The sequence below is a fragment of the Sphaerodactylus townsendi genome, linkage group LG15 (assembly GCF_021028975.2).
Source record: "Sphaerodactylus townsendi isolate TG3544 linkage group LG15, MPM_Stown_v2.3, whole genome shotgun sequence".
Lineage (NCBI taxonomy): Eukaryota > Metazoa > Chordata > Lepidosauria > Squamata > Sphaerodactylidae > Sphaerodactylus > Sphaerodactylus townsendi.
This window is the reverse complement of record NC_059439.1, coordinates 3,076,147-3,096,350: the sequence shown is the minus strand read 5'-3', so window position 1 is coordinate 3,096,350 and position 20,204 is coordinate 3,076,147. Positions and strand designations below refer to the sequence as shown.

The following is a 20,204-nucleotide window of genomic DNA, read 5'->3' as shown; positions in this document are numbered from 1 at the left end:
CAACCGCTGAGCGGATCGCGTGTCCAAGGGGAGTGTTACTTGAATCCCCATTACTTGAATCCTTGATAGAAATCGAGGTCTTCAGTGGAGTGGGAAGGGAGAATGTGAGATGAAAAGGTACTGTTTCTTTTGAAACCTGGATGTATCCATATTTAATTTCTCGGTGGGGATTCGGCCAAAGCCTGAAGCTACAGCGGTCTAACATTCAAGGGAGTGGTCTCAGTCCTAGCAAAGGAAACGGAGGAGTGAAAAAACAGGCTCCAACCCACCTGTAGGCTTGTTCTAACTGTGACGACCAGTTTCAGCCAGGATGGAAACTTCCCAATCATTTTGCTGAGAAAAGATACTATTGTGTCCCCATAATCAGGTTTATGAAATTCAGCTTCATTTAAGCCATCAATTAATATGATGAAATCTTCATCGGGAATCTTCCGTTCTGAGCATTTGTGAGGAACAGAGAAAAATATGAATAAAATGTTCAGCTCATACGGAGACCGTCAAGGTAAATCATGTCTTTCTTTACCTTTATGAAGGTTTTCCAAAGGCTCCAGGACTCCCCGCCGGAAGGAAGCCAAGGGGTCCTGAACACAGGAACGCAAGCTCAGCACGCTTTGAAGATGCGGCTCCCGCAACAGCTGCTCCCTGTAGGCAACGAACTGAGGGGAACGGCAGAGGAGGGCAGCCACGTTGTGGACAAACTCTGGCACCAGGCAGGTGTAGGCATTATCAGCCTGGCAATAGTGGTAAGCAACCACCTGCAAAAGAAGAAACACACCTGTCAGGCTCTCCAGGAGCAGGCAGGGAACAAAAGCTGCATCACTTTCTGCCTGCTCTCACTCTACAAGGAAAGGAATCTTACGCTCAGTATTTGTGAAACCAAGGCCCCTTCCGCACACGCAAAATAATGCATTTTCAAACCACTTTCACAACTGTTTGCAAGTGGATTTTGCCATTCCGCACAGCTTCAAAGAGCACTGAAAGCATTGTCGAAGGCTTTCACGGCCGGAATCACTTTGGTGCTGTGTGGTTTCCGGGCTGTATGGCCGTGTTCTAGCAGCATTCTCTCCTGACGTTTCGTCTCCATCTGTGGCTGGCATCTTCAGAGGATCCTCTGAAGATGCCAGCCACAGATGCAGGCTTAAATACTCTTCCAGGAGATTCTGACTCCTTAACCTACTTTACCGGAAACCAATAACTACTAACAGTTTGAAAGTGAATTATTCTGCATGTGCAGAATGAGCCCAAGTCTGGAGGCATCAGCTAATAAGGACATTCACAACGATCCTTAAAAAAATATTTCAGCTGTTGTGGAAACTATTTTCCATACAAAAAGGAAAACAGAAAGCAGATACAGGAAGTACCTACTAACATACCTGTCTGAAACACTGTTAGGTCGACTGTATGGCAACCTGGGATTCCAAACTTCACATTAGATTATGAAATCATTGCATGGGGCAGACTTCTTTTAAAATCAAACACAGGTAACCTGCACATTCCAGACATTTTACTATGTATTAGTTGGAAGAGGTCCAGATCAGCAAAAGCTGCAAATAGCAGATTCTCATACCTGAGGTAACAAAGGTGTTCATACATTCCACTGAACATCAGCTGCATGTAAAATTCAGTTATGGGCACATGAGCTCGTTTTGGATGCTTGCTTTGAAAGCAATAAATTATTTCCTTGAGATAAAAAACTGATACGATAGCCAGCCATTACAGAGATGTGGATATTCAGGCAGGCAATACAGGGGAGGGTTTGGTGCATACATATTTTTCATTTTTCCCTTTTTCTCTTCCACTGTAGTTTAATTTAACAATGACTTTGAACAGAAAGTTCATTTATTAAATAGATGTACTAAAAGGAATATGTTCTGGTCTCACGATGCTGGGAAAACTCCCTACTTGACGATGATAAAGGAGTAACCCAAAAACTTCTGGCACAAGTGGCATCTCTGCCAGATTGCAGAACCTTCCAGAGTTTAACCTCTTGGCATGAAACTCTCACCTCCTTCCCTTGGGGGAGAGGGCAGGGGCAGCATGTATGCAATTTTCTTCTGAGTTTTTCCAAAGAAAATACCACTAAAAGTTTAAAAGGCCTGAATTGTGGGGAAGGAGATGGATCATGTGACTGCCCCTAAGAACAGCAGTCACATGTAAGAAGTCTGTGTTTTTTTTCTTCATGGTCTCCACTCATCACACAAATGGGAAAACATTTATAAGCTGACATATCTGGAGGCAGGCAGAAGTGCAGCCCCCAGAACGGCTCCACTTCACATCCTGGAATGCAGGTCAAAGTTATGTACTCTACAGGTACACCAGGGAAAAGCTAGGTAGGCATGGCTCATCTTCCAGTACAAGAGCTTGCCACAGCCATGGAGTCTATTTGAGTGAGGCAAAGAGACCACAAAGAGCTAGTAACATTTCTGGAGCTGTTCAGCATTGAGGAAGAGGAGCCCACTCTACTCCTTTTAAACACATCATCCCCTTTCACATATATCATTCTTTTAAAATGACCTCAACTAAAGTGCGTCTTCTTTACCCTTTAAACATATTGGTTTGCAGCATTTTGGCAAAAGACACCTGAAAAGTAGAATGAAAAAGGGGCAGCAAGCCCCAATACCTGGGCAGCAAGCCGCCGCATAGCCTCTTCCACAGCGTCACGCTTTATTTCAGGGGTTCCAGGGCAGCTTCCGCTGGTGATGGAGGAGTGAGTCGAAGGCTGCTGATTGAGAGGGAGCTCTCGGTTTGCATCGACATCTGCCATGGGGAAAGGGGGGGGGACAGGGGGGAGGGGTCAGCCCAGCCAGAGCACGCCTTCCAAACAAATCCCTCTCCTTTTGCCTGGGCTATTGGTTTAAGTGAGACAGGGACTGCTTAGAGTTTGAATCCCTGATGTCATGTAGTTGGGGGGCTTATCTAGAGTACTTCACTGGATGGATGACTTCTGGCCAAGTTCATTCTGAATTACAAAATATAGAGGAATACAGCACATTCATTCAAGCCCAAATACACGCTCCACAATAATGAGCTTTGCAGAAGGAATCTTGCTTGGGAACTATGAAAAACTGGTCACGATGTTCTAGAAGCTGTTGCTCCTGGCCTGAATCCCCTTCCCTGAAGACAAAGAGATCTCAAACTCACCACGGGTTCAATTGGCATCGCAGTCAAGGGAACGTTTGTTTGGTTTTGTTCTTAGTGCATGGGAGCAGAATAAACGGTGCCAGGGCACACCCAAAACACAGCCCCATCTCCTGCACAAAAGCCAGCCTGGCAGATAACAGAAAACTCCAATCAGATAGAGCAGAAGAAAGCAGGCTCTGGGCTGAAGGCATTGGTTCATTTTTCCCCCCAAGAGCCTTGGAAGCTCTCAGTCACAAAATAGCAACTTGTATAAAGCACAGGCTCTAACATGGGGATTGAATCTAGATGATTTTTAATTGATCGTAATAATTCATATGACCACTATACTAAAGCAACTCAGTTGCAATTCATACCGTTGTCCAAGGACAATACCATAAAAGTCATAAAAGTCATGGATCTCGTGCCTTATGGCACTCCAATGGTGAGAAAACATAGATCCAACAAGTGAACCTTTAAACAGTGACTCCCAGCATTCACCACCAAAATCAAACATGGCAGCTGCAGAAAACACAGCTCCAGCACTGCCACGATGTACAAACCTGCATTAAAAAAAATGAATCCCCCATGGAATCTTGTGATGCTTATATGGATTCCATCAAAATGTGCTATAATGTCACACACTACGCCAATATTCATGGACTACAACACACATCTGTAGTACTCCACAGGGCAAAAGAAAAAAAAACATGGATCCAAAGTATGGATCCTCTTGACTTTTCAGCTGAATTCTCTGAAATTAAGAACATAAGACTGTAAGTAGATCTGCTGGATCAGAGCATGGGTCCATCTAGTCCAGGATCCTGTTTCACACAGAAGCCAACACACAAGGCAATGAGGCTGAGGCCCTTCCTTCTGCTGCTTCCCAGCATCAGTAATCAGAAGCTGGCTGCCCCTGGATAGGGATGTTATCTTTAATCACCATGGGTAGTATAGATTGCTTTCACATCCTGCAGGTGAGCTCCCAAAGGCACCTGGTGGGCCACTGCGAGTAGCAGAGAGCTGGACTAGATGGACTCTGGTCTGATCCAGCTGGCTTGTTCTTATGTTCTTAGATGCGTAGGTGTCACTGATGACCTCTACTCCATATACCTGCCCAACCTCTTTTTCAAGCCATTTCTGCTTGTGGCCATCTAGTCTAATGACTTTGGTCATGGTGGAGCTTGGGGGCGGAGCCAACAGTATAAAGCTAGAGCTGGACAGCCCCCCTGCTCAGTCTGATCCTGGCCTCAGCGAGGCTTGGATTAAGCTCTAAGTGGGACCCAAACCTCACTGAGGCCACATGGAGATCGGGGGGCAGGAGGAGCCCTGCTTGTCAACATTCAACTGCGCCCCTGCCCTAGTGGGGAGTTTGGAACCGGGGCGCAGTTGTGAGGGGGGGCAGTCCTGCAATGTGCCCCCCAAGAAGTGGTCTCTGGCGCTCCATCCCCCTATGCTCTCTAGCTACGCCACTGCCTGTGTGGCCCCTTCCAACTCTATGATTCTATGACCTTCTACCCATTTTTGATATACTGTTTCTCTGCAACTTTTTATTTCTTGGTTTTGATCTGTTGCAGTTCTTCCTTTCCCCCTGTTCTATTCAGTCCCAGCATGAAGTTTGCCTTTTTCACTGTTGCTGCAGACGAAGTCGATATCTTCTTCAAGCGGTTCCCTACAGTCTCAAAATCGCTTTCCCTTTCATTCATTGCCAATGCATAGAAACTGCTCCAAAGCCTCACCTGAAAACTCTAAATATTTCATTGAGAACTGAGCCCTCTCTAACCAGTAACCATGGAAGAAATAAGACAGACATGCAGATATTATTGAATGCTAAGAGTTTCAGTGTATTGTGAATTCAATATACAATTGTACTCACTGTAGTTTGATAAATCATTTTATTGTATTTACCACCAAGCTTATATTTTTTTTCCCTGCTTTTCAGATAGCAAAAATTAAAGTGTATGGGTTAAGGTACCAGAGGATGCATCAGCTTGCAGTCTTCTCTTAAACACTGGGTATATGTACAATTTTGCTGGTAAAAAATGAAGGCATTTATAATTGTTAAAGTCCATAAGTATCTCAAAAATTGAATTTTATATGCTTATTAAGTTATAAATGATATATTTAATGTTGTTAAGGCAGTATAATTAGTTTAGGTTTGGCCCATTCTGCATGGGCCAAGACACACAGGTGTAGGATGCTATATAACCCATTTTGAGGGGGGATTTCCCTCAACCCGTTTTTTGTGTTTTTTAAAAAATTGCTCAACAAGTGATCCGTTTGAAAAATCCCGGGATGGAGCAACTCCTGAGCGAACGGCCAGGCAGGAGGAGCTTTATTTTTTTCCCTTCAACCCCATTCTCCACAGTCAGGGAAAAGCCGCCTGCCACTGCCCAGCCATTGAGGGGAAGCCCCTTTCCCTTTTTAAAAAAAATGTGCGGCTTGCAGCTGCATAGCTACACAGGTGCAGCCGGTCTTATCATGGGACATCAGTATGGCTATGAGTTCATTTCAGCGTGCCCGAGTAGCTATGCAAGTCAATAATAACAAAAGAAAAGCATCTCCACGCAAAGGCGTGACAGCAACCCGGACTGTTTCCATGGCCTCCAATCACTGCCTGCACGGGATGCATGTGAACGGGTAAACAGGAAAACAGGTTCCTTTATCATGACGGCAACCTGTTACACATTTGCTGTGCGGAAGGGGCCTCGGATAGGAAAGCAAATATTGCATGTATTTCAATTTTTCCTAAAATTTCAGTTTTTCCCAAGGAAAAAGGGAGTGGGGACTTATATATCTCGGGGGAGGGGATAGCACCTGTGAAATTGGGAGATGTAATTGTGTGGCCTTGCAGGGAAAAATTAAGTTAGTAGGCAGAAAGATTAAGTTTTGGGACCTGGAAGATGGCATTCTTAGAATGGCTACCTGTTCCAAGACTGAGAGTGAGTTGTTCGTTTGGTATTTCACAGACTGACAACTTTGTTTCTGCCACAACATGGATGCCACTAATTTTGCAGAATGATGACCCAGAGACCAGGCTAGCTGCAGTTGCCCGGGTGACTTTGAGTTGCTGTAGCCTGAGATTGAACAAGCTGTTTAGAGAAATGCAGTATATCGTATCAGTTCTCAGTCTTGGCCCTCGATACTCATTACATCTAAAGAGAAGGGACTGCTTGACTGGGTGAAGGAAGGGACAAATGTTGATCTGAAAATATAGGTAGTTAACCACCTTCCCTAAGAATTCATGTGAAACAGACTTTTCTGTGTGATACACCTCTGAAGATGCCAGCCACAGATGCAGGCGAAACGTTAGGAACAAAATCCACCAGACTACAGCCACACAGCCCGGAAAACCCACCAGAACCAGTTGAATCTGGCCATGAAAGCTTTCGACAATACTATGATCATGTTGATTCTCCTGGGCCTCTCAGCAGCTCTCAGTATCTTTTACTATGGCCTCCTTCTGGACAAACTGGCCAAAATTGGTACCAGAAGACTTTGTGCTCTAGTGAATCCCTTTCTATCTCATCAACTGGGTCTAGAAGGTAATGCTGAGGAAGGTAGTACAGGTTCCACCTTGTTTCCTATGCTGTTTTAACATCTGAAAGAAACCCACTAGGTGAGATTGTCTTCAGATCTGAAGTGAGATATCACCAACATTTCTCCTTTCAGGTGAGACAGTGGATACTCTTAACTGATCAGCTCCAGGTGTAAACTGGAACTTAATCCACACAAGACAGAGGATCCATAGCTTGATAATGCATGTCCTCAGGGACTGAAGATTCAGCCCTTTGATGTTATGGCTGCAAACCCTTAAAAAGAGCAAACCTCAGCTTCAGAATTCTGTCTCTACAGCTGGTGTTCAGGTTGCTGAGCTTCAGATGCCTGTTGAAATCATTTCCTTTTTCTCCAACCTTTATATACTACTTCTACACCATATCCTTCTAGCCAAATTATCCCTCTGAATGTTGCTATTGTTGTGGATTTATAATATAATTTTCAATGTTGTTTTAAGCATAGATATTGAAAATGTCTCGGGAACCTATGAGTTAAGTCAGGGAAATTAATATTTTATGTAAGAACATAAGAACAAGCCAGCTGGATCAGACCAGAGTCCATCTAGTCCAGCTCTCTGGTACTCGCACTGGCCCACCAGGTGCCTTTGGGAGCTCACATGCAGGATGTGAAGGCAATGGCCTTCTGCGGCTGTTGCTCCCGAGCACCTGGTCTGTTAAGGCATTTGCAATCTCAGATCAAAGAGGGGACTGCTAAGATTGGTAAGCCATAAATGGAACTTCTCCTCCATAAAATCTTGTCCAAGCCCCCCCTTTGAAAGCTTTCATCCAGGTGGAGTGTGGCCATCACCACCTCCTGTGGCAGCATATTCCAAACACCAATCACACGTTGCGTGAAGAAGTGTTTCCTTTTATTAGTCCTAATTCTTCCCCCCAGCATTTTCAATGGATGCCCCCTGGTTCTAGTATTGTGAGAAAGAGAGAAAAATTTCTCTCTGTCAACATCTCTCTGTACATAAACTCTGCCCTAATAAAAATGGGGCCCTCAGCTGTTACTAGTCCCACTTTGTAAAAAAACATAAGCAATTGTTTTAGTTAAACTAAAGGCCAAAGTGAGATGAATTGACTTTACCAAGGAAGTCACAACCCTCTGTTTGCAAGACCTGAACCAGGCCGTTATGTACAGGACATTTTGGATGTCATCATTAATTCATAGGGTTGCCATGGATGGGAAGTTACTTGACAGGACTTAACACACACGTGAAGGCTAAAGGAGAACGGGGGGATCTTGACGCACTTGCCTATTTCCTTGTCAAGAAAGCTGGGAGCTTATTTTTAAACTAAAACACAGAACACAGATAACAGGGAGCGAAACATCCCCACCCCCCACCCCCAAAGTCTCCTTTTCCTGGCATATTTTTCTTATGCATTTTTTATAGCCCAATTCTTTTTTGATCGTGGAGAAAAATGCTTCAGAAATTTGAGTGCAGCCAAGTAAGTTGCAGGAGTGGGGTGGGTTTCATGTCTCACCAGCTCATGCTGTTATTATTTAATGTTACACTACTCTCCAATTTCCTCATGCCTCAATTAGATCCTATTGGAGATTGTCACCTGCTCTCTGAGAGTTCTGACTGCCTCCCTGTGCCTGCTCGGCAAGCAAAAGTTTCATCTGCTGATCCCACAGAAGGATTTCTCCTATCTGGCCAGCAGCTTGAATAAGGATCCCTTGGTTGCCGCCCTTGAGGACTTCATCCAACTTGGATGGGAAAAGAAAGTTGCAGTCAAATGTGTTCCCATTGAAACCAAAGGAAGTGAAGAATGAATATGCAAAAGAAAACAGATACTACCGGTAGTAACGCTGCTAATAAAGAAAAAAAAAACAATAAAACAGTAAAACAGCCTTCTTCTTCACCCAAGCATTTGGTTAGCCTCCCTGGAAACCCCTCCCACCCCAACAGCTGCTGGTCTAGGGCAGCGGTGTGCAACCTGCGGCTTTCCAGATGTTCATGAATTACAATTCCCATCAGCCCCTGATGGGAATTGCAGTTCATGAACATCAGGGGAGCCGCAGGTTGCAAACCCCTGGTCTAAGGGATGGAAGTGGGGGAGTTAGGGTTGGGGTTATTTTAAGGCTATTTTATTGTAGTTTTAATTGTCACATTTTATTGATGGTGTTTTTATTGTGGTTTTTAATTGTTTCTAATTGATGTAAGCCTCCTTGAGACACTAGTATGAGGTAGGGCATGAAATAAAGTAACAGCAAAAATGTGTACACTGAATTCCCAATTGACAGGCTTCTGGTCACTCCAAAGGGCTTTAAAGCACTCCCAGAAGAGTCGGAGGTCAATGCCTTCGCAGATTTCCAGCATGAATAATTCCTGGCTATGAGGCAGCCAGTGGGAACTCCTGCAAGGTGTCCTCATTGAACAGCTTTGCTACCCAGGTTTGGCAGTCGAGAGGTTGCTTTCTGCACAGCGGAGCTTCAGCAGACTTGTACTAATACTTTGTTCCAAACCTCTACTGAAGTAGCGGGGAAGATGGCCTCAATTTGCTGCAAAGAACACCACCCCTGAATGTCCTACAGCTACATATGGCTGAAAAGCAAGTAGCTTTCCTCACATCCGTATGTGCAATAAAAGGATTCAGCCTTTCTATATAAGGCACACAGGATCACATTTCTTCAGATTACATCAACACCCACCAGATCAATCGAAAGAGCCCATCTCTCCACTTACGTTTCGGGGATGCATGGGGGCTGTCTGAGGCAATCTGCCTCATCCGAGTGCCGTGACAACTCAGGGCAACCAATCTGGAGATAATCGCCGTCTTGCCATAGCCGATGTTCCCAACTATCACCACCCCTCTGTTCATGCTGCTATTGGAGCTTTGCAACTGGACATCAATTTCCTGGAATACCCAGTCCCGGCCAACAAACACAGACTCTGTGGTGATACTGGGCACTTCAAAAAGCAGTGGTTTCAAGGAGATGTCGGGAGGTCGATAAGGTGCAAAACGTACTGCAAAGGAAGCAAGAATCCACAATTGGCGATTAATTTTGATAGTTTAAAACTGTTCACTGATAAAACACCTCCAATGCATTCCAACCTCAACCCCAGTTATGGAATGGATTAAGTAGAAGAAATATCTTTACAACCATCCGGTCCTTTCATGGATAGTTTTGACTTGGCACTCCTGGCTGATGAATGAGTGAATGAGTGAGTGAGTGAGTGAGTGAGTGAGTGAGTGAGTGAGTGAGTGAGTGAGTGAGTGAGTGAGTGAGTGAGTGAGTGAGTGAGTGAGTGAGTGAGTGAATGAATGAATGAATGAATGAATGAATGAATGAATGAATGAATGAAAGAAATTTATTTGCGGTCATAGACCAAAATCATAACAATATCCAACACTTACAAATTACTACAGACTAAAACATCAGCTTAATTGAAGTACTAAATCAACAAGCCCTTATTCGACCATTGCTTCACAATCCTGAACTTGCTTATAGAGGAAGACCTCAGCGCACAGCGATGAAAGATGCGAGGTGTGTAATTAACCCCAGGATTCCACATGATGGAATACATAGTATTGGTGATCCCGTCAAGATGATGCATACACAGAATTTTTCTAACAATGTACTGGACAATTACGCACTAGAAGAAAAACTTAAAGAATCCTATCTAGCCTTACCTCAGCAGGAACAAGAAGGTATCATTAACAGACTAGCCCAGGGGTGGTCAACCTATGGCGCTCCAGATGTTCATGGACTACAATTCCCACCAGCCACAACTGGCCATGCTGGCAGGGGCTGGTGGGAATTGTAGTCCATGAACATCTGGAGCGCCATAGGTTGGCCACCCCTGGACTAGAACTATTAAAGCAGGAGCTATTAAGAAGCAGAAGGCCCTTAATAACCAGACAGCAGAATACACGCCATGAGGATAACAATACAACACAAGTGGACCCTATTCTTCCAGACTCCCCATTACCAGAGGAACTTATTAAGGTTCCAGTACTGATGAACCAAGCTGCCCAAGACATGGATGTGGCGATCATAACAGAAACAGAACAACTGTTCTGTTTCTGGGATATGCAACTGTTCTGTTTCTGGGATTTCAGGGATATGCAACTTATCCCTGAAATCAGGCTCCATCCCTGAAGACTGGAAGATGGCCAATGTCACACCAATCTTTAAGAAAGGATCTAGGGGGGACCCGGGAAATTACAGGCCAGTCAGTTTGACATCTGTTCCTGGTAAATTAGTAGAATCTATCATTAAAGATAAAATTATAAAACATGTAGAAAAGCAAGACCTGCTGAGAAAGAGTCAGCATGGCTTTTGCAGAGGCAAATCCTGTCTTACAAACTTACTAGAGTTCTTTGAGGGTGTAAACAGGCATGTGGACAGGGGTGAACCGGTGGACATTGTCTACTTGGATTTCCAAAAGGCTTTTGACAAAGTTCCTCACCAGAGACTGTTGAGAAAACTCAGCAATGAAGGAATAAGAGGGGAAGTCCTCCTATGGATTAAAAACTGGTTGAGAAACAGGAAGCAAAGAGTGGGTGTCAATGGGAAGTTCTCACAATGGAGAGATGTCGGGAGTGGTGTCCCCCAAGGATCCGTTTTGGGACCAGTGCTCTTTAACCTATTCATAAATGACCTGGAAGTAGGGGTGGGTAGCGTGGTGGCCAAGTTTGCAGATGATACCAAATTATGTAGGGTGGTGAGAACCACAAAGGATTGCGAAGAGCTCCAAGTGGACCTTGATAAATTAGATGAGTGGGCTCAGAAATGTCAAATGCAGTTCAATGTAGCAAAATGTAAAGTGATGCACATAGGGGCAAAAAATCCAAACTTCACATACACGCTACAGGGGTCAGTGCTATCAGTCACAGACCAGGGGATTTAAGTCTTAGTTGATAGTTCCATGGGAATGTCAACTCAATGCATGGCAGCTTCATAAAAGGCAAACTCTATGCTGGGGATCATTAGAAAAGGAATTGAGAATAAAACTGCAAAGATTGTCATGCCCTTATATAAAGCCGTGGTCGCGACCGCACTTGGAGTACTGTGTCCAGTTCTGGTCGCCGTGATCTCAAAAGGATATTGAGAAAGATAGAGAAAAAAGTGCAGAGAAGGGCAACGAGGATGATGGGGGGACTGGAGCACCTTCCCTATGAGGAGAGGCTGCAGCGTTTGGGACTCTTTAGTTTGGAGAGGAGGCGGCTGAGGGGGGATATGATTGAAGTCTACAAAATTATGCATGGGGTAGAAAATGTTGACAGAGAGACATTTTCTCTCTCTCACAATACTAGAACCAGGGAACATTCATTGAAAATGCTGGGGGAAGAATTAGGACTAATAAAAGGAAACACTTCTTCACGCAACGTGTGATTGGTGTTTGGAATATGCTGCCACAGGAGGTGGTGATGGCCACTAACCTTTATAGCTTTAAAAGGGGCTTGGACAGATTTATGGAGGAGAAGTCGATTTATGGCTACCAATCTTGATCCTCTTTGATCTGAGATTGCAAATGCCTTAACAGACCAGGTGATCGGGAGCAACAGCCGCAGAAGGCCATTGCGTTCACATCCTGCATGTGAGCTCCCAAAGGCACCTGGTGGGCCACTGTGAGTAGCAGAGAGCTGGACTAGATGGACTTTGGTCTGATCCAGCTGGCTTGTTCTTATGTTCTTATGTTCTTAGAAACTGATAGATGGCCAAGCCAGATATTAAACAATGAATTATGTGAAGAGGGAAAAACATGGGCCCAAGGATTGGCTGAATTATCACATTTACCTACCCCATTGGATATGAAGAAGAAGAGTTTGGATGTATATCCCCCCTTTCTTTCCTGCAAGGAGACTCAAAGGGGCTGACAATCTCCTTTCCCTTCCTCCCTCATAACAAACACCTTGTGAGGTGTGGGGGGCTGAGAGAGCTTCAAAGAACTGTGACAAGCCCAAGGTCACTCAACTGGTGTCTATTGGGAGAGCACAGGCTAATCTGAATTCTCCAGGTAAGCCTCCACAGCTCCACTTGCCAGCAGAGCAGGGGAATCAAACCGGTTCCTTCTCCAGATTATAGTACTCTTGCTCTTAGCCATTAAGCCACTGCTGCTCCTACCACCTATTGAGAGATATGATGAAAGAACACCTAATGAAAGAAGAGTACTGGGAGAAAATAGGAAATGACAGAATGATGGGTGTATTTGCCTGGATGATCGTGGGCAACTGGACCAGCTTAACATCAAATGACTATGTAGAACAACTTCTAGATCTCTGAATAAGGCATCTATCTTCATTAGCAGCTTGTGTCATGGAATGTAAGAAGTATGGATTTGAACACTTGTAACTTTCTAAAGAAATTTAATGTTATATTAGCACAAGAGACCTGGTGCCTAGAATCTTCATCCTTGTCTGGTTACTGAAATCTATGATTTCCCCTGCAAAACCACCTTCAGGAAGGGCAAAGGGAGGGTTGGGTATTCTGGTCTCAACTTCATTAGAAGTGAAGATAGAAGAATTAGATTCTTGCTTACTCCCATTACGCCATGGCTGTGTTATTGATTTAAGCAAAGAAGTTATCCGGTGGTCAATGTTTATTTACTCCCTGCTAAGTTAAAAGCTCAGATAGATCAACTGTGGGAAGGCCTGGGAAAATATATACACTGGCTAATGAAGAATTATCCGACCCTCTATTTTATTCTGGGGGCTGATTTCAATGCAAGAATAGGGGAGTAGGCAGGAGATTTTGATCCGTTAAGGTTTGTGAATAACAATACGGATCTTTCAGTCAGGATATACTCAAAAGATACCAAGTATAATTATGCTGGAGGAAAACTGATTGGATTAGTCAATTCAAACAATCTCAGAATACTGGTTGTGGTGGGTTTTCTGGGCTGCGTGGCCGTGGTCTGGTGGATCTTGTTCCCTAACGCCACCCTGCATCTGTGGCTGGCATCACAGTGTGTAACAGACTTCCCTCTGTGATACACCTCTGAAGTTACCAGCCACAGATGAAGGTGAAAATGTTAGGAACAAAATCCACCAGACCACAGCCACTACAACCCATTATCAACCAGTTGAATCTGTGAAAGCCTTCAAAAATACATCGATCTCAGAATACTTAATGGTTCCTATCCTGCTTGAGGACCAACCAGCTGAATTTACTGTTCAGGGGACAAATTTAATAGATTACATTTTGGTCTCTGAGGAGATGGTACATGGTTGAGAATTTCCAGGTTTCCACATATTACAATAGCGATCATTTACCTCTTGGAAATGAGATTTAAAATTCCATTGTTGGTATTATCCAAGACAGATTTGTACAAGAACTTCCGTGTGAGAACATGCACTGTAAGGCCAGATGGAATGGAGTCTACTATAAGAATATGAAACAATACATGAGTTTGGGCTTAGGAAGAACAACTCTCTAGAATACTAGCTAAAGAGACTGAAGATACCTGTATAGCTGCATATGAACTCCTGGCTAGTGAAATGAAACGGATTATGTTAAACAATCAGCCCAGCATACATAGACATCAGAAAGAACAGAAAATGCATTTTAAATCATGGTTTGACAGTGAGTGTCAGATAGCCAAGAAGGTATTAAGAGATCTATTCCAAAGATTTAGATGTACTCCTTCAGAGGAATTAAATATACAACTGAAAACTCAGAGAAAAGGAACTATAAGGCTATGATGTGGCAGAAAATAAAATATCCATGATGAAAGACTGGGCCCCAATTAAATTTGGCTATTAGGACCGGGAATCAGGTTAGCGAAAGAAGTAATTACCCCAGCCATATGGGAGGATTATTTTAGATATCTGTATGCAACAACGGAAGACTCTGCCTCGAAAGCAGATAAAAATATCTGCAATTCTCCACACTGGCCTCCAGTATCCTCCTCAAAAGACAAATTGATTACTTCATTGAAAAATGGGAAGGCTCCTGGAATAGACTTGATCCACCCAGATCACCTAATTAACTATATAGACTGACTGACTCCTTTCAGGACTCTTTACTGCTATAGATAGATCTGGCATAATTCCGAAAGATTGGGTTATAGCAATTATTGTCTCTATTTTTTAAAAAGGGAATAGAAAAGAACCAGCGAACTATAGACCTATAAGTCTATTAAGCACGATGAGCCGAGCAATATGCAAGACACTTGCATGGAAACTGAGTGACTGGTTGATTCAACAAGATCTTATTGAAGAAGAGAGCAGGCCAGCTTTGGGAAGGCCATAGTGTGATTTTAAACCATCTAATGGCCAAGTATAAGTCGAATAAATACAAATCCCTGTATCTGGCCTTTATTGATCTTAAATTGGCCTTCGATTTGGTACCCAGGAACAATCTCTGAAACAAACTTGCTCGTAACTCAATATAGATAAGAGACTTCTATTCTTAATAAGAGGTGCTATAAGAAAATAAGCATAAGCATAAGCATAAGCATAAGCATAAGCATAAGCATTTTATTGTCATTGTGCACGACAACTAACCTAAATTTACAGCAGCATTCCTCGATGCACACAATTTCAGACTCATACATCATCCTCCTCACTTCCCCTTCCTCCACCCATCCCTACACAGCCCCAAATACATCAATATGAAGCAGCGGAGTTTAGCATAGCCACAGCTCTAGAGTAGAAGCTGTCTCTAAGCCTCTTTGTCCTAGTTCTGAGAGCTGCCAGATGGTAACAGTTTGAAAAGAGAGTGTGCTGGATGAGACGGGTCCCTCAGAATATTTTGGGCTTTATTTAGGCTTCGGAATTATAGATTTCTTCCAAGGAGAGAGGGCAGCCGATAATCCTTTGTGCAGTAGTGATCACCCTTTGGAGCGCCTTCCCTCGCCACTGTGCAACTGGAGAACCATACACAGATGCAGTAGGTTAAGACACTCTCTATAGCACAGCCCGGTAAAAGGACACCAGAGAAGTTTTCCATCTAGTTGTTGCTTCCTTAAAAAGTCTCAGAAAGTACAGTCTTTGCTGGGCTTTCTGTAACCACCGCTGACAGTCTGTACGCCCAGGTCAAGTCCTCTTTAATCATGCTTCCAGAAATTTAAAACTAGCCACCCGCTCCACTTGATCTCCATTTATAGACAAAGGGCTGAATTTCTGAGCTATTCCTTCTATAGTCCACTATGAGCTCCTTTGTCTTGTTAGTGTTAAGAACCAGGTTATTTTCCCTGCACCATGAGAGCAGTCGGTCCACTTCATTCCGATAGGCAGACTCATCCCCTCCAGAGATGAGCCCCACCACCGTTTTGTCATCAGCAAATTTGATAATGGTGTTACTATGATAGACAGGAGTACAGTCCTTATGTATAAAGGGGTGAACAGTAAAGGACTCAACACACAGCCCTGTAGAAGCGTTCCCATATTTAGAGTAAGAACTGAGGAAACCCAGTTTCCCAGTCTAACCCTCTGAGGAACGCCCAGACAAGAAGTCCCTAATCCACAAACAGATTGAATGTGAGAGTCCAAGATCCACGAAGTTTCGTCACCAGTCTTTGTGGCGAGATTGTATTAAATGCGGAACTAAAGTCCATAAAAGCATAGCACATAATTCCCCTGATGTTCCAGATCGTCAAAGCAGTGTGGAGGCTAATGGCAATGGCGTCCTCCATTAGATCTATTAGTCCGATATCGCGAACTGATGTTTATCAAATGTATCTGGAAGGCAAGAACTAATATGCCTATGGACCACTTTTCAAAACACTTCATGATGATGGGGGTGAGTGCCACTGGTCTATAATCCTGAAGATTGTCAGCAGGAAATCTCTTTGGTAGTGGAACAATGGTGGAAGCTTTCAAACAAGATGGGATGGTGGACTGGGATAGAGATCGATTAAAGATCCCAGTAAAAACACCAGCCAGTTGGTTAGCCCATTCCTTTAACACCAGAGCCGGAATACCATCGGTCCAGCAGCCTTCCTTGGATTCACAGCCCTCAAACTTGCCTCACCTCATGTTCCTCCACAGTGAGGTGTGGGCTGCAATCACCTAGTGGCTGTGTGTCATCTCCTTCTGATAAACCTGTTTCAAAGCGGGCAAAAAAGTGATTTAGCTGCTCTGCCAGAGAAGAAGAATCCCCATCTACAGAGATGTCATTGGTTGGTTTATGATTGGTGATTTGTTGAATCCCCTGCCACACCTGCCTCATGTTGTTATTATTAAAATAATCCTCAATTTTTTCTCTTATAACTCATCTTGGCTTGTCTAATACCTCTCTTGAGACTGGCTCTGCATGGCACTGTATTTTGCCTCATCACACCAGATTCAGAAAGCAATATTCCTGTCATGCAAAAGTCAGCTGAACCTCCGTTTGTCATCCAGGGTTTATGGTTGGAGTAAATCGGGATACGCTTATCCTGACCAAAAGAGTGTCTGTGCAGTAGGTGATATAACTCAGAACAGCAGTGGGTATACTCTTCCAGATCTGGGTGGTAGAAACATCCCAATTTGTTGTCTCAAAACAATCTTGAAGTAGTCTGGGAGGCATCATCAGGCCAGGATTTCACAGTCTTTATTACAGGCAACACCACTTCTCCCAAGTGGAATATATGCTGGTGCTAGAAACAGTGACAAATGGTCTGACTGACCCAAAATTTGGTAATTGTATCACCTTGTAGGCATCCTTAATGTTGGTATACACTTTATCCCAATGTATTGGATCCTACAGAAGTAGGGCACCTAACATGCTGGTAGAGTTTAGGGAGCACTGTTTTTAAATTAGTATGATTAAAGTCTCCTCCTATAATGAGCACAGCATCAGGATGCTTTTTTCTGCTGGTTGTCAACAATGTTGTACAGAGAGCTCAAAGCCATGGTAGCATTAGCATCAGGTGGAATGTATACTGCAATGATGATAACCACACTGAACTCCCGTGGCAGATATATGGGTCTACATCTAACAGTCATACTTTCCAAATCCTTTGAGCAGTGACCCCGTGATGCTTGCATTAGTGCACCAGCTTTTGTTAACATAGAGATTTATCCCCCCTCCCTTTCAGCTTGCCGGAATCTTTACTGCTTCTGTCCTGCGGGAAAGAAGTGAAGCCAGATAGTTCAACTGCATCAGGAATGTGTGATTGAAGCCAGGTTTCTGTAATTAATAAAACACAGCTGTTCTTGCCAAACCTGCTCTTCACAGTCTGTAGCCTTAGTTCATCCATTTTGTTGTTAAGAGATCGTGCATTAGTAAGAAAAAATGCTTGGAAGTGCAGACTTGAATTGATACCTTCCCAGCTTAGTAAAAACACCAGCCCGGCACCCTCTCTTTCTCCTTCTGTCCCGCCTTCGTCTCAGCCTCCTACCAGGAATTGTAATCCAGGGTTCCCCCAGGGTCCTAGCTGCCTCTGCCGGTATATTGTGAAGTATGAAATGCGTCTGTAATAGCCATTTCACATTTCAGCCCAATTTGCATTAGCAAGACTTGCCGACTATAAAACTCCTTGCTCCCGCGTGGCATGTTTAAAGAAGCAGGAAAACACAACACAAAACATAAAACACAAAACATCCACACCACATCGAGGAAAAAAGCAGCCAGCCAAAAGAAAGCAGTTTTCGCGCAGCCTTCCCTTGCCTGGGGATGGGGAACCCGGGAAGCTAAGCCTAATCACTTGAGTTGAGAGAGAGTGTCAGTGGCGTTGGTAAGAGCCGTAGTTGGGGAGGGTTGAGGCGTTACCGAGCTTGGCTCTTCAAGTTTCAAACTCCAGCGCCTCCTGGCTGGCTCGATGACTCAATGCTTTGTGCAAAATACCTACATTAAGATCAGATGTAATCCTCAGGGCACCTAACTGAAGCTATAAGGTACCAAAAGGAGTCAAACAGGAATGCGTATTAGCTCCCTTTTATTTAATTTCTATATTAATGATTTTTTTTATTGCATATGTGGAGATTAGGAATTCCACCCCACCCCAAATTAGCAGATCATTGTATTTCTGTATTACTATATGCTGATGACACTGTTTTACTAGCACACACTCCCATAGGTCTAAGGCATAGGTGTCAAACTCATGGCCCTCCAAATGTTATGGACTACAGTTCCCATCATCCCCTGCCAGCATGATGCTGGCAGGGGATGATGGGAACTGTAGTCCATAACATCTGGAGGGCCATGAGTTTGACACCTGTGGTCTAAGGTGAGCTCTAAATGCATTTGCAAGCTATTGCCATGATAACAGCCTGGAAATTAACTATGGGAAAACTAAAATCATGGCGTGCAGCAATAGTAAGGATTTATGGAAGTGGTAGATAAACTCTGTCAGTGTGGAACAGGTGCACTCTTATAGATATCTGGGCTGTCTTCTGAGATTCTAGATGTTGTGAATATCATCCCATATGATCTGGATCTGGATTTTTGTTCAGACTAATAAAATAGGGTGAGAAAGCAACTTCAAAAACATTACTGTAATGTATCAAATTATTTTTGCTAACTAAATTCACTAATGGCTCCATCTTAAGAATACATTATTCTTAATTTAAGTGGACATCAGTAAGAGTCTGAGTAGATCTGCATAGGAATGCGCTACTATGGTTTTTTAGGATTCATCATTTAACCATAATGGAGAGAACTGTGACTGGCCCAAGGTCCCCTGGCAGGCTTTTTATGGAGGAGCAGGGAAAACTAATGTGGTTCACCAGATCAAAAATCCATCCCTGATGTGGAGGAGTGGGGGATCAAACCCAATTGTCCACATTAAAGTCCACCTCTCTTAACCCTACACTCATAACCACTATCTTGATTTATCCACCTTAACCTAATCCACTTGACCAATCACACTGAATTTGGGATTAATTGTTCTTACATAAATTCTGGCCACATTAGTTAAGCTTTATTAAGCACGATACCCACATGTATGGTTTAACAGAAGTATTGCAGGTTTTTAACAATACAAAATGGAATATGTTTGTTAATTTTTTTAATCAGCTACTGTGCCAGTGTTTGATTTGGGCCTCTCTGCATGTTGTCCTATAGGGTACAGTCTCCAGAGTTTGGGGTGTGTGTGTGTATGTGTGCTTCAGGATGATCCAAGGCTTATTTTAGGGTACAAAGGGCAGGCAACTGCCCCAGTTCTTATTCAGGGCATCTTTCAACATAATCACAGAGGCTTTCTGAGGGCATCCAAATTAGAAAGAGATGGACCCAGTGTCTGGACTAAGCACCAGTGCATGCTCCCTCACAGAGTACAATCCTCCCGGTATGGAAGATGCCATGTTAGACTACATAAACCCCCAGTTTCTTCATCTGCATTTTTCCTGGTACACCCCGCTTTGGAGCAGCCAACACAAAAACTAGATTTTGACCTAGGGGACAACAAAAGTCTCCTTGTAGGGTAGAGTTCCCTGTATAGGGGGATGATTTATTGCAGTCCCAAGCATATTTTTGGGCACAGAACTTTTCAAGCGTCCTCAGTATTTGTGATTGGATTCATGAATGGGAAACGCCAGAATAAGGAACTGGGAATCAACATCAGCTAGATAGAGCTTACAAGAAATGTTTACGAATAACCTTCCCCTCACCCACATGTTTGCAAGGAATTACGATGAGCAAAAATACTGGAT

General features: G+C 43.6%; 2 protein-coding genes across 4 annotated transcripts in view; both read right to left on the bottom strand.

The window, feature by feature from the left end:
• The window catches only part of KCNH6 (potassium voltage-gated channel subfamily H member 6), a 534,004-nt gene that overhangs the window by 271,889 nt on the left and 241,911 nt on the right, over window positions 1–20,204 (bottom strand). The gene's annotated exons all lie outside the window — the stretch shown is intronic.
• The window catches only part of TANC2 (tetratricopeptide repeat, ankyrin repeat and coiled-coil containing 2), a 243,193-nt gene that overhangs the window by 45,054 nt on the left and 177,935 nt on the right, over window positions 1–20,204 (bottom strand). For all 3 annotated transcript variants that reach the window (XM_048516921.1, XM_048516922.1, XM_048516920.1), the window contains exons 11-14: window positions 9,368–9,649; window positions 2,621–2,757; window positions 524–755; window positions 270–436 (exon numbers count right to left, since the gene is read on the bottom strand). In XM_048516921.1, the coding sequence (XP_048372878.1) occupies window positions 270–436; window positions 524–755; window positions 2,621–2,757; window positions 9,368–9,649 (818 nt within the window). The remainder of the gene's footprint in view (window positions 1–269; window positions 437–523; window positions 756–2,620; window positions 2,758–9,367; window positions 9,650–20,204) is intronic.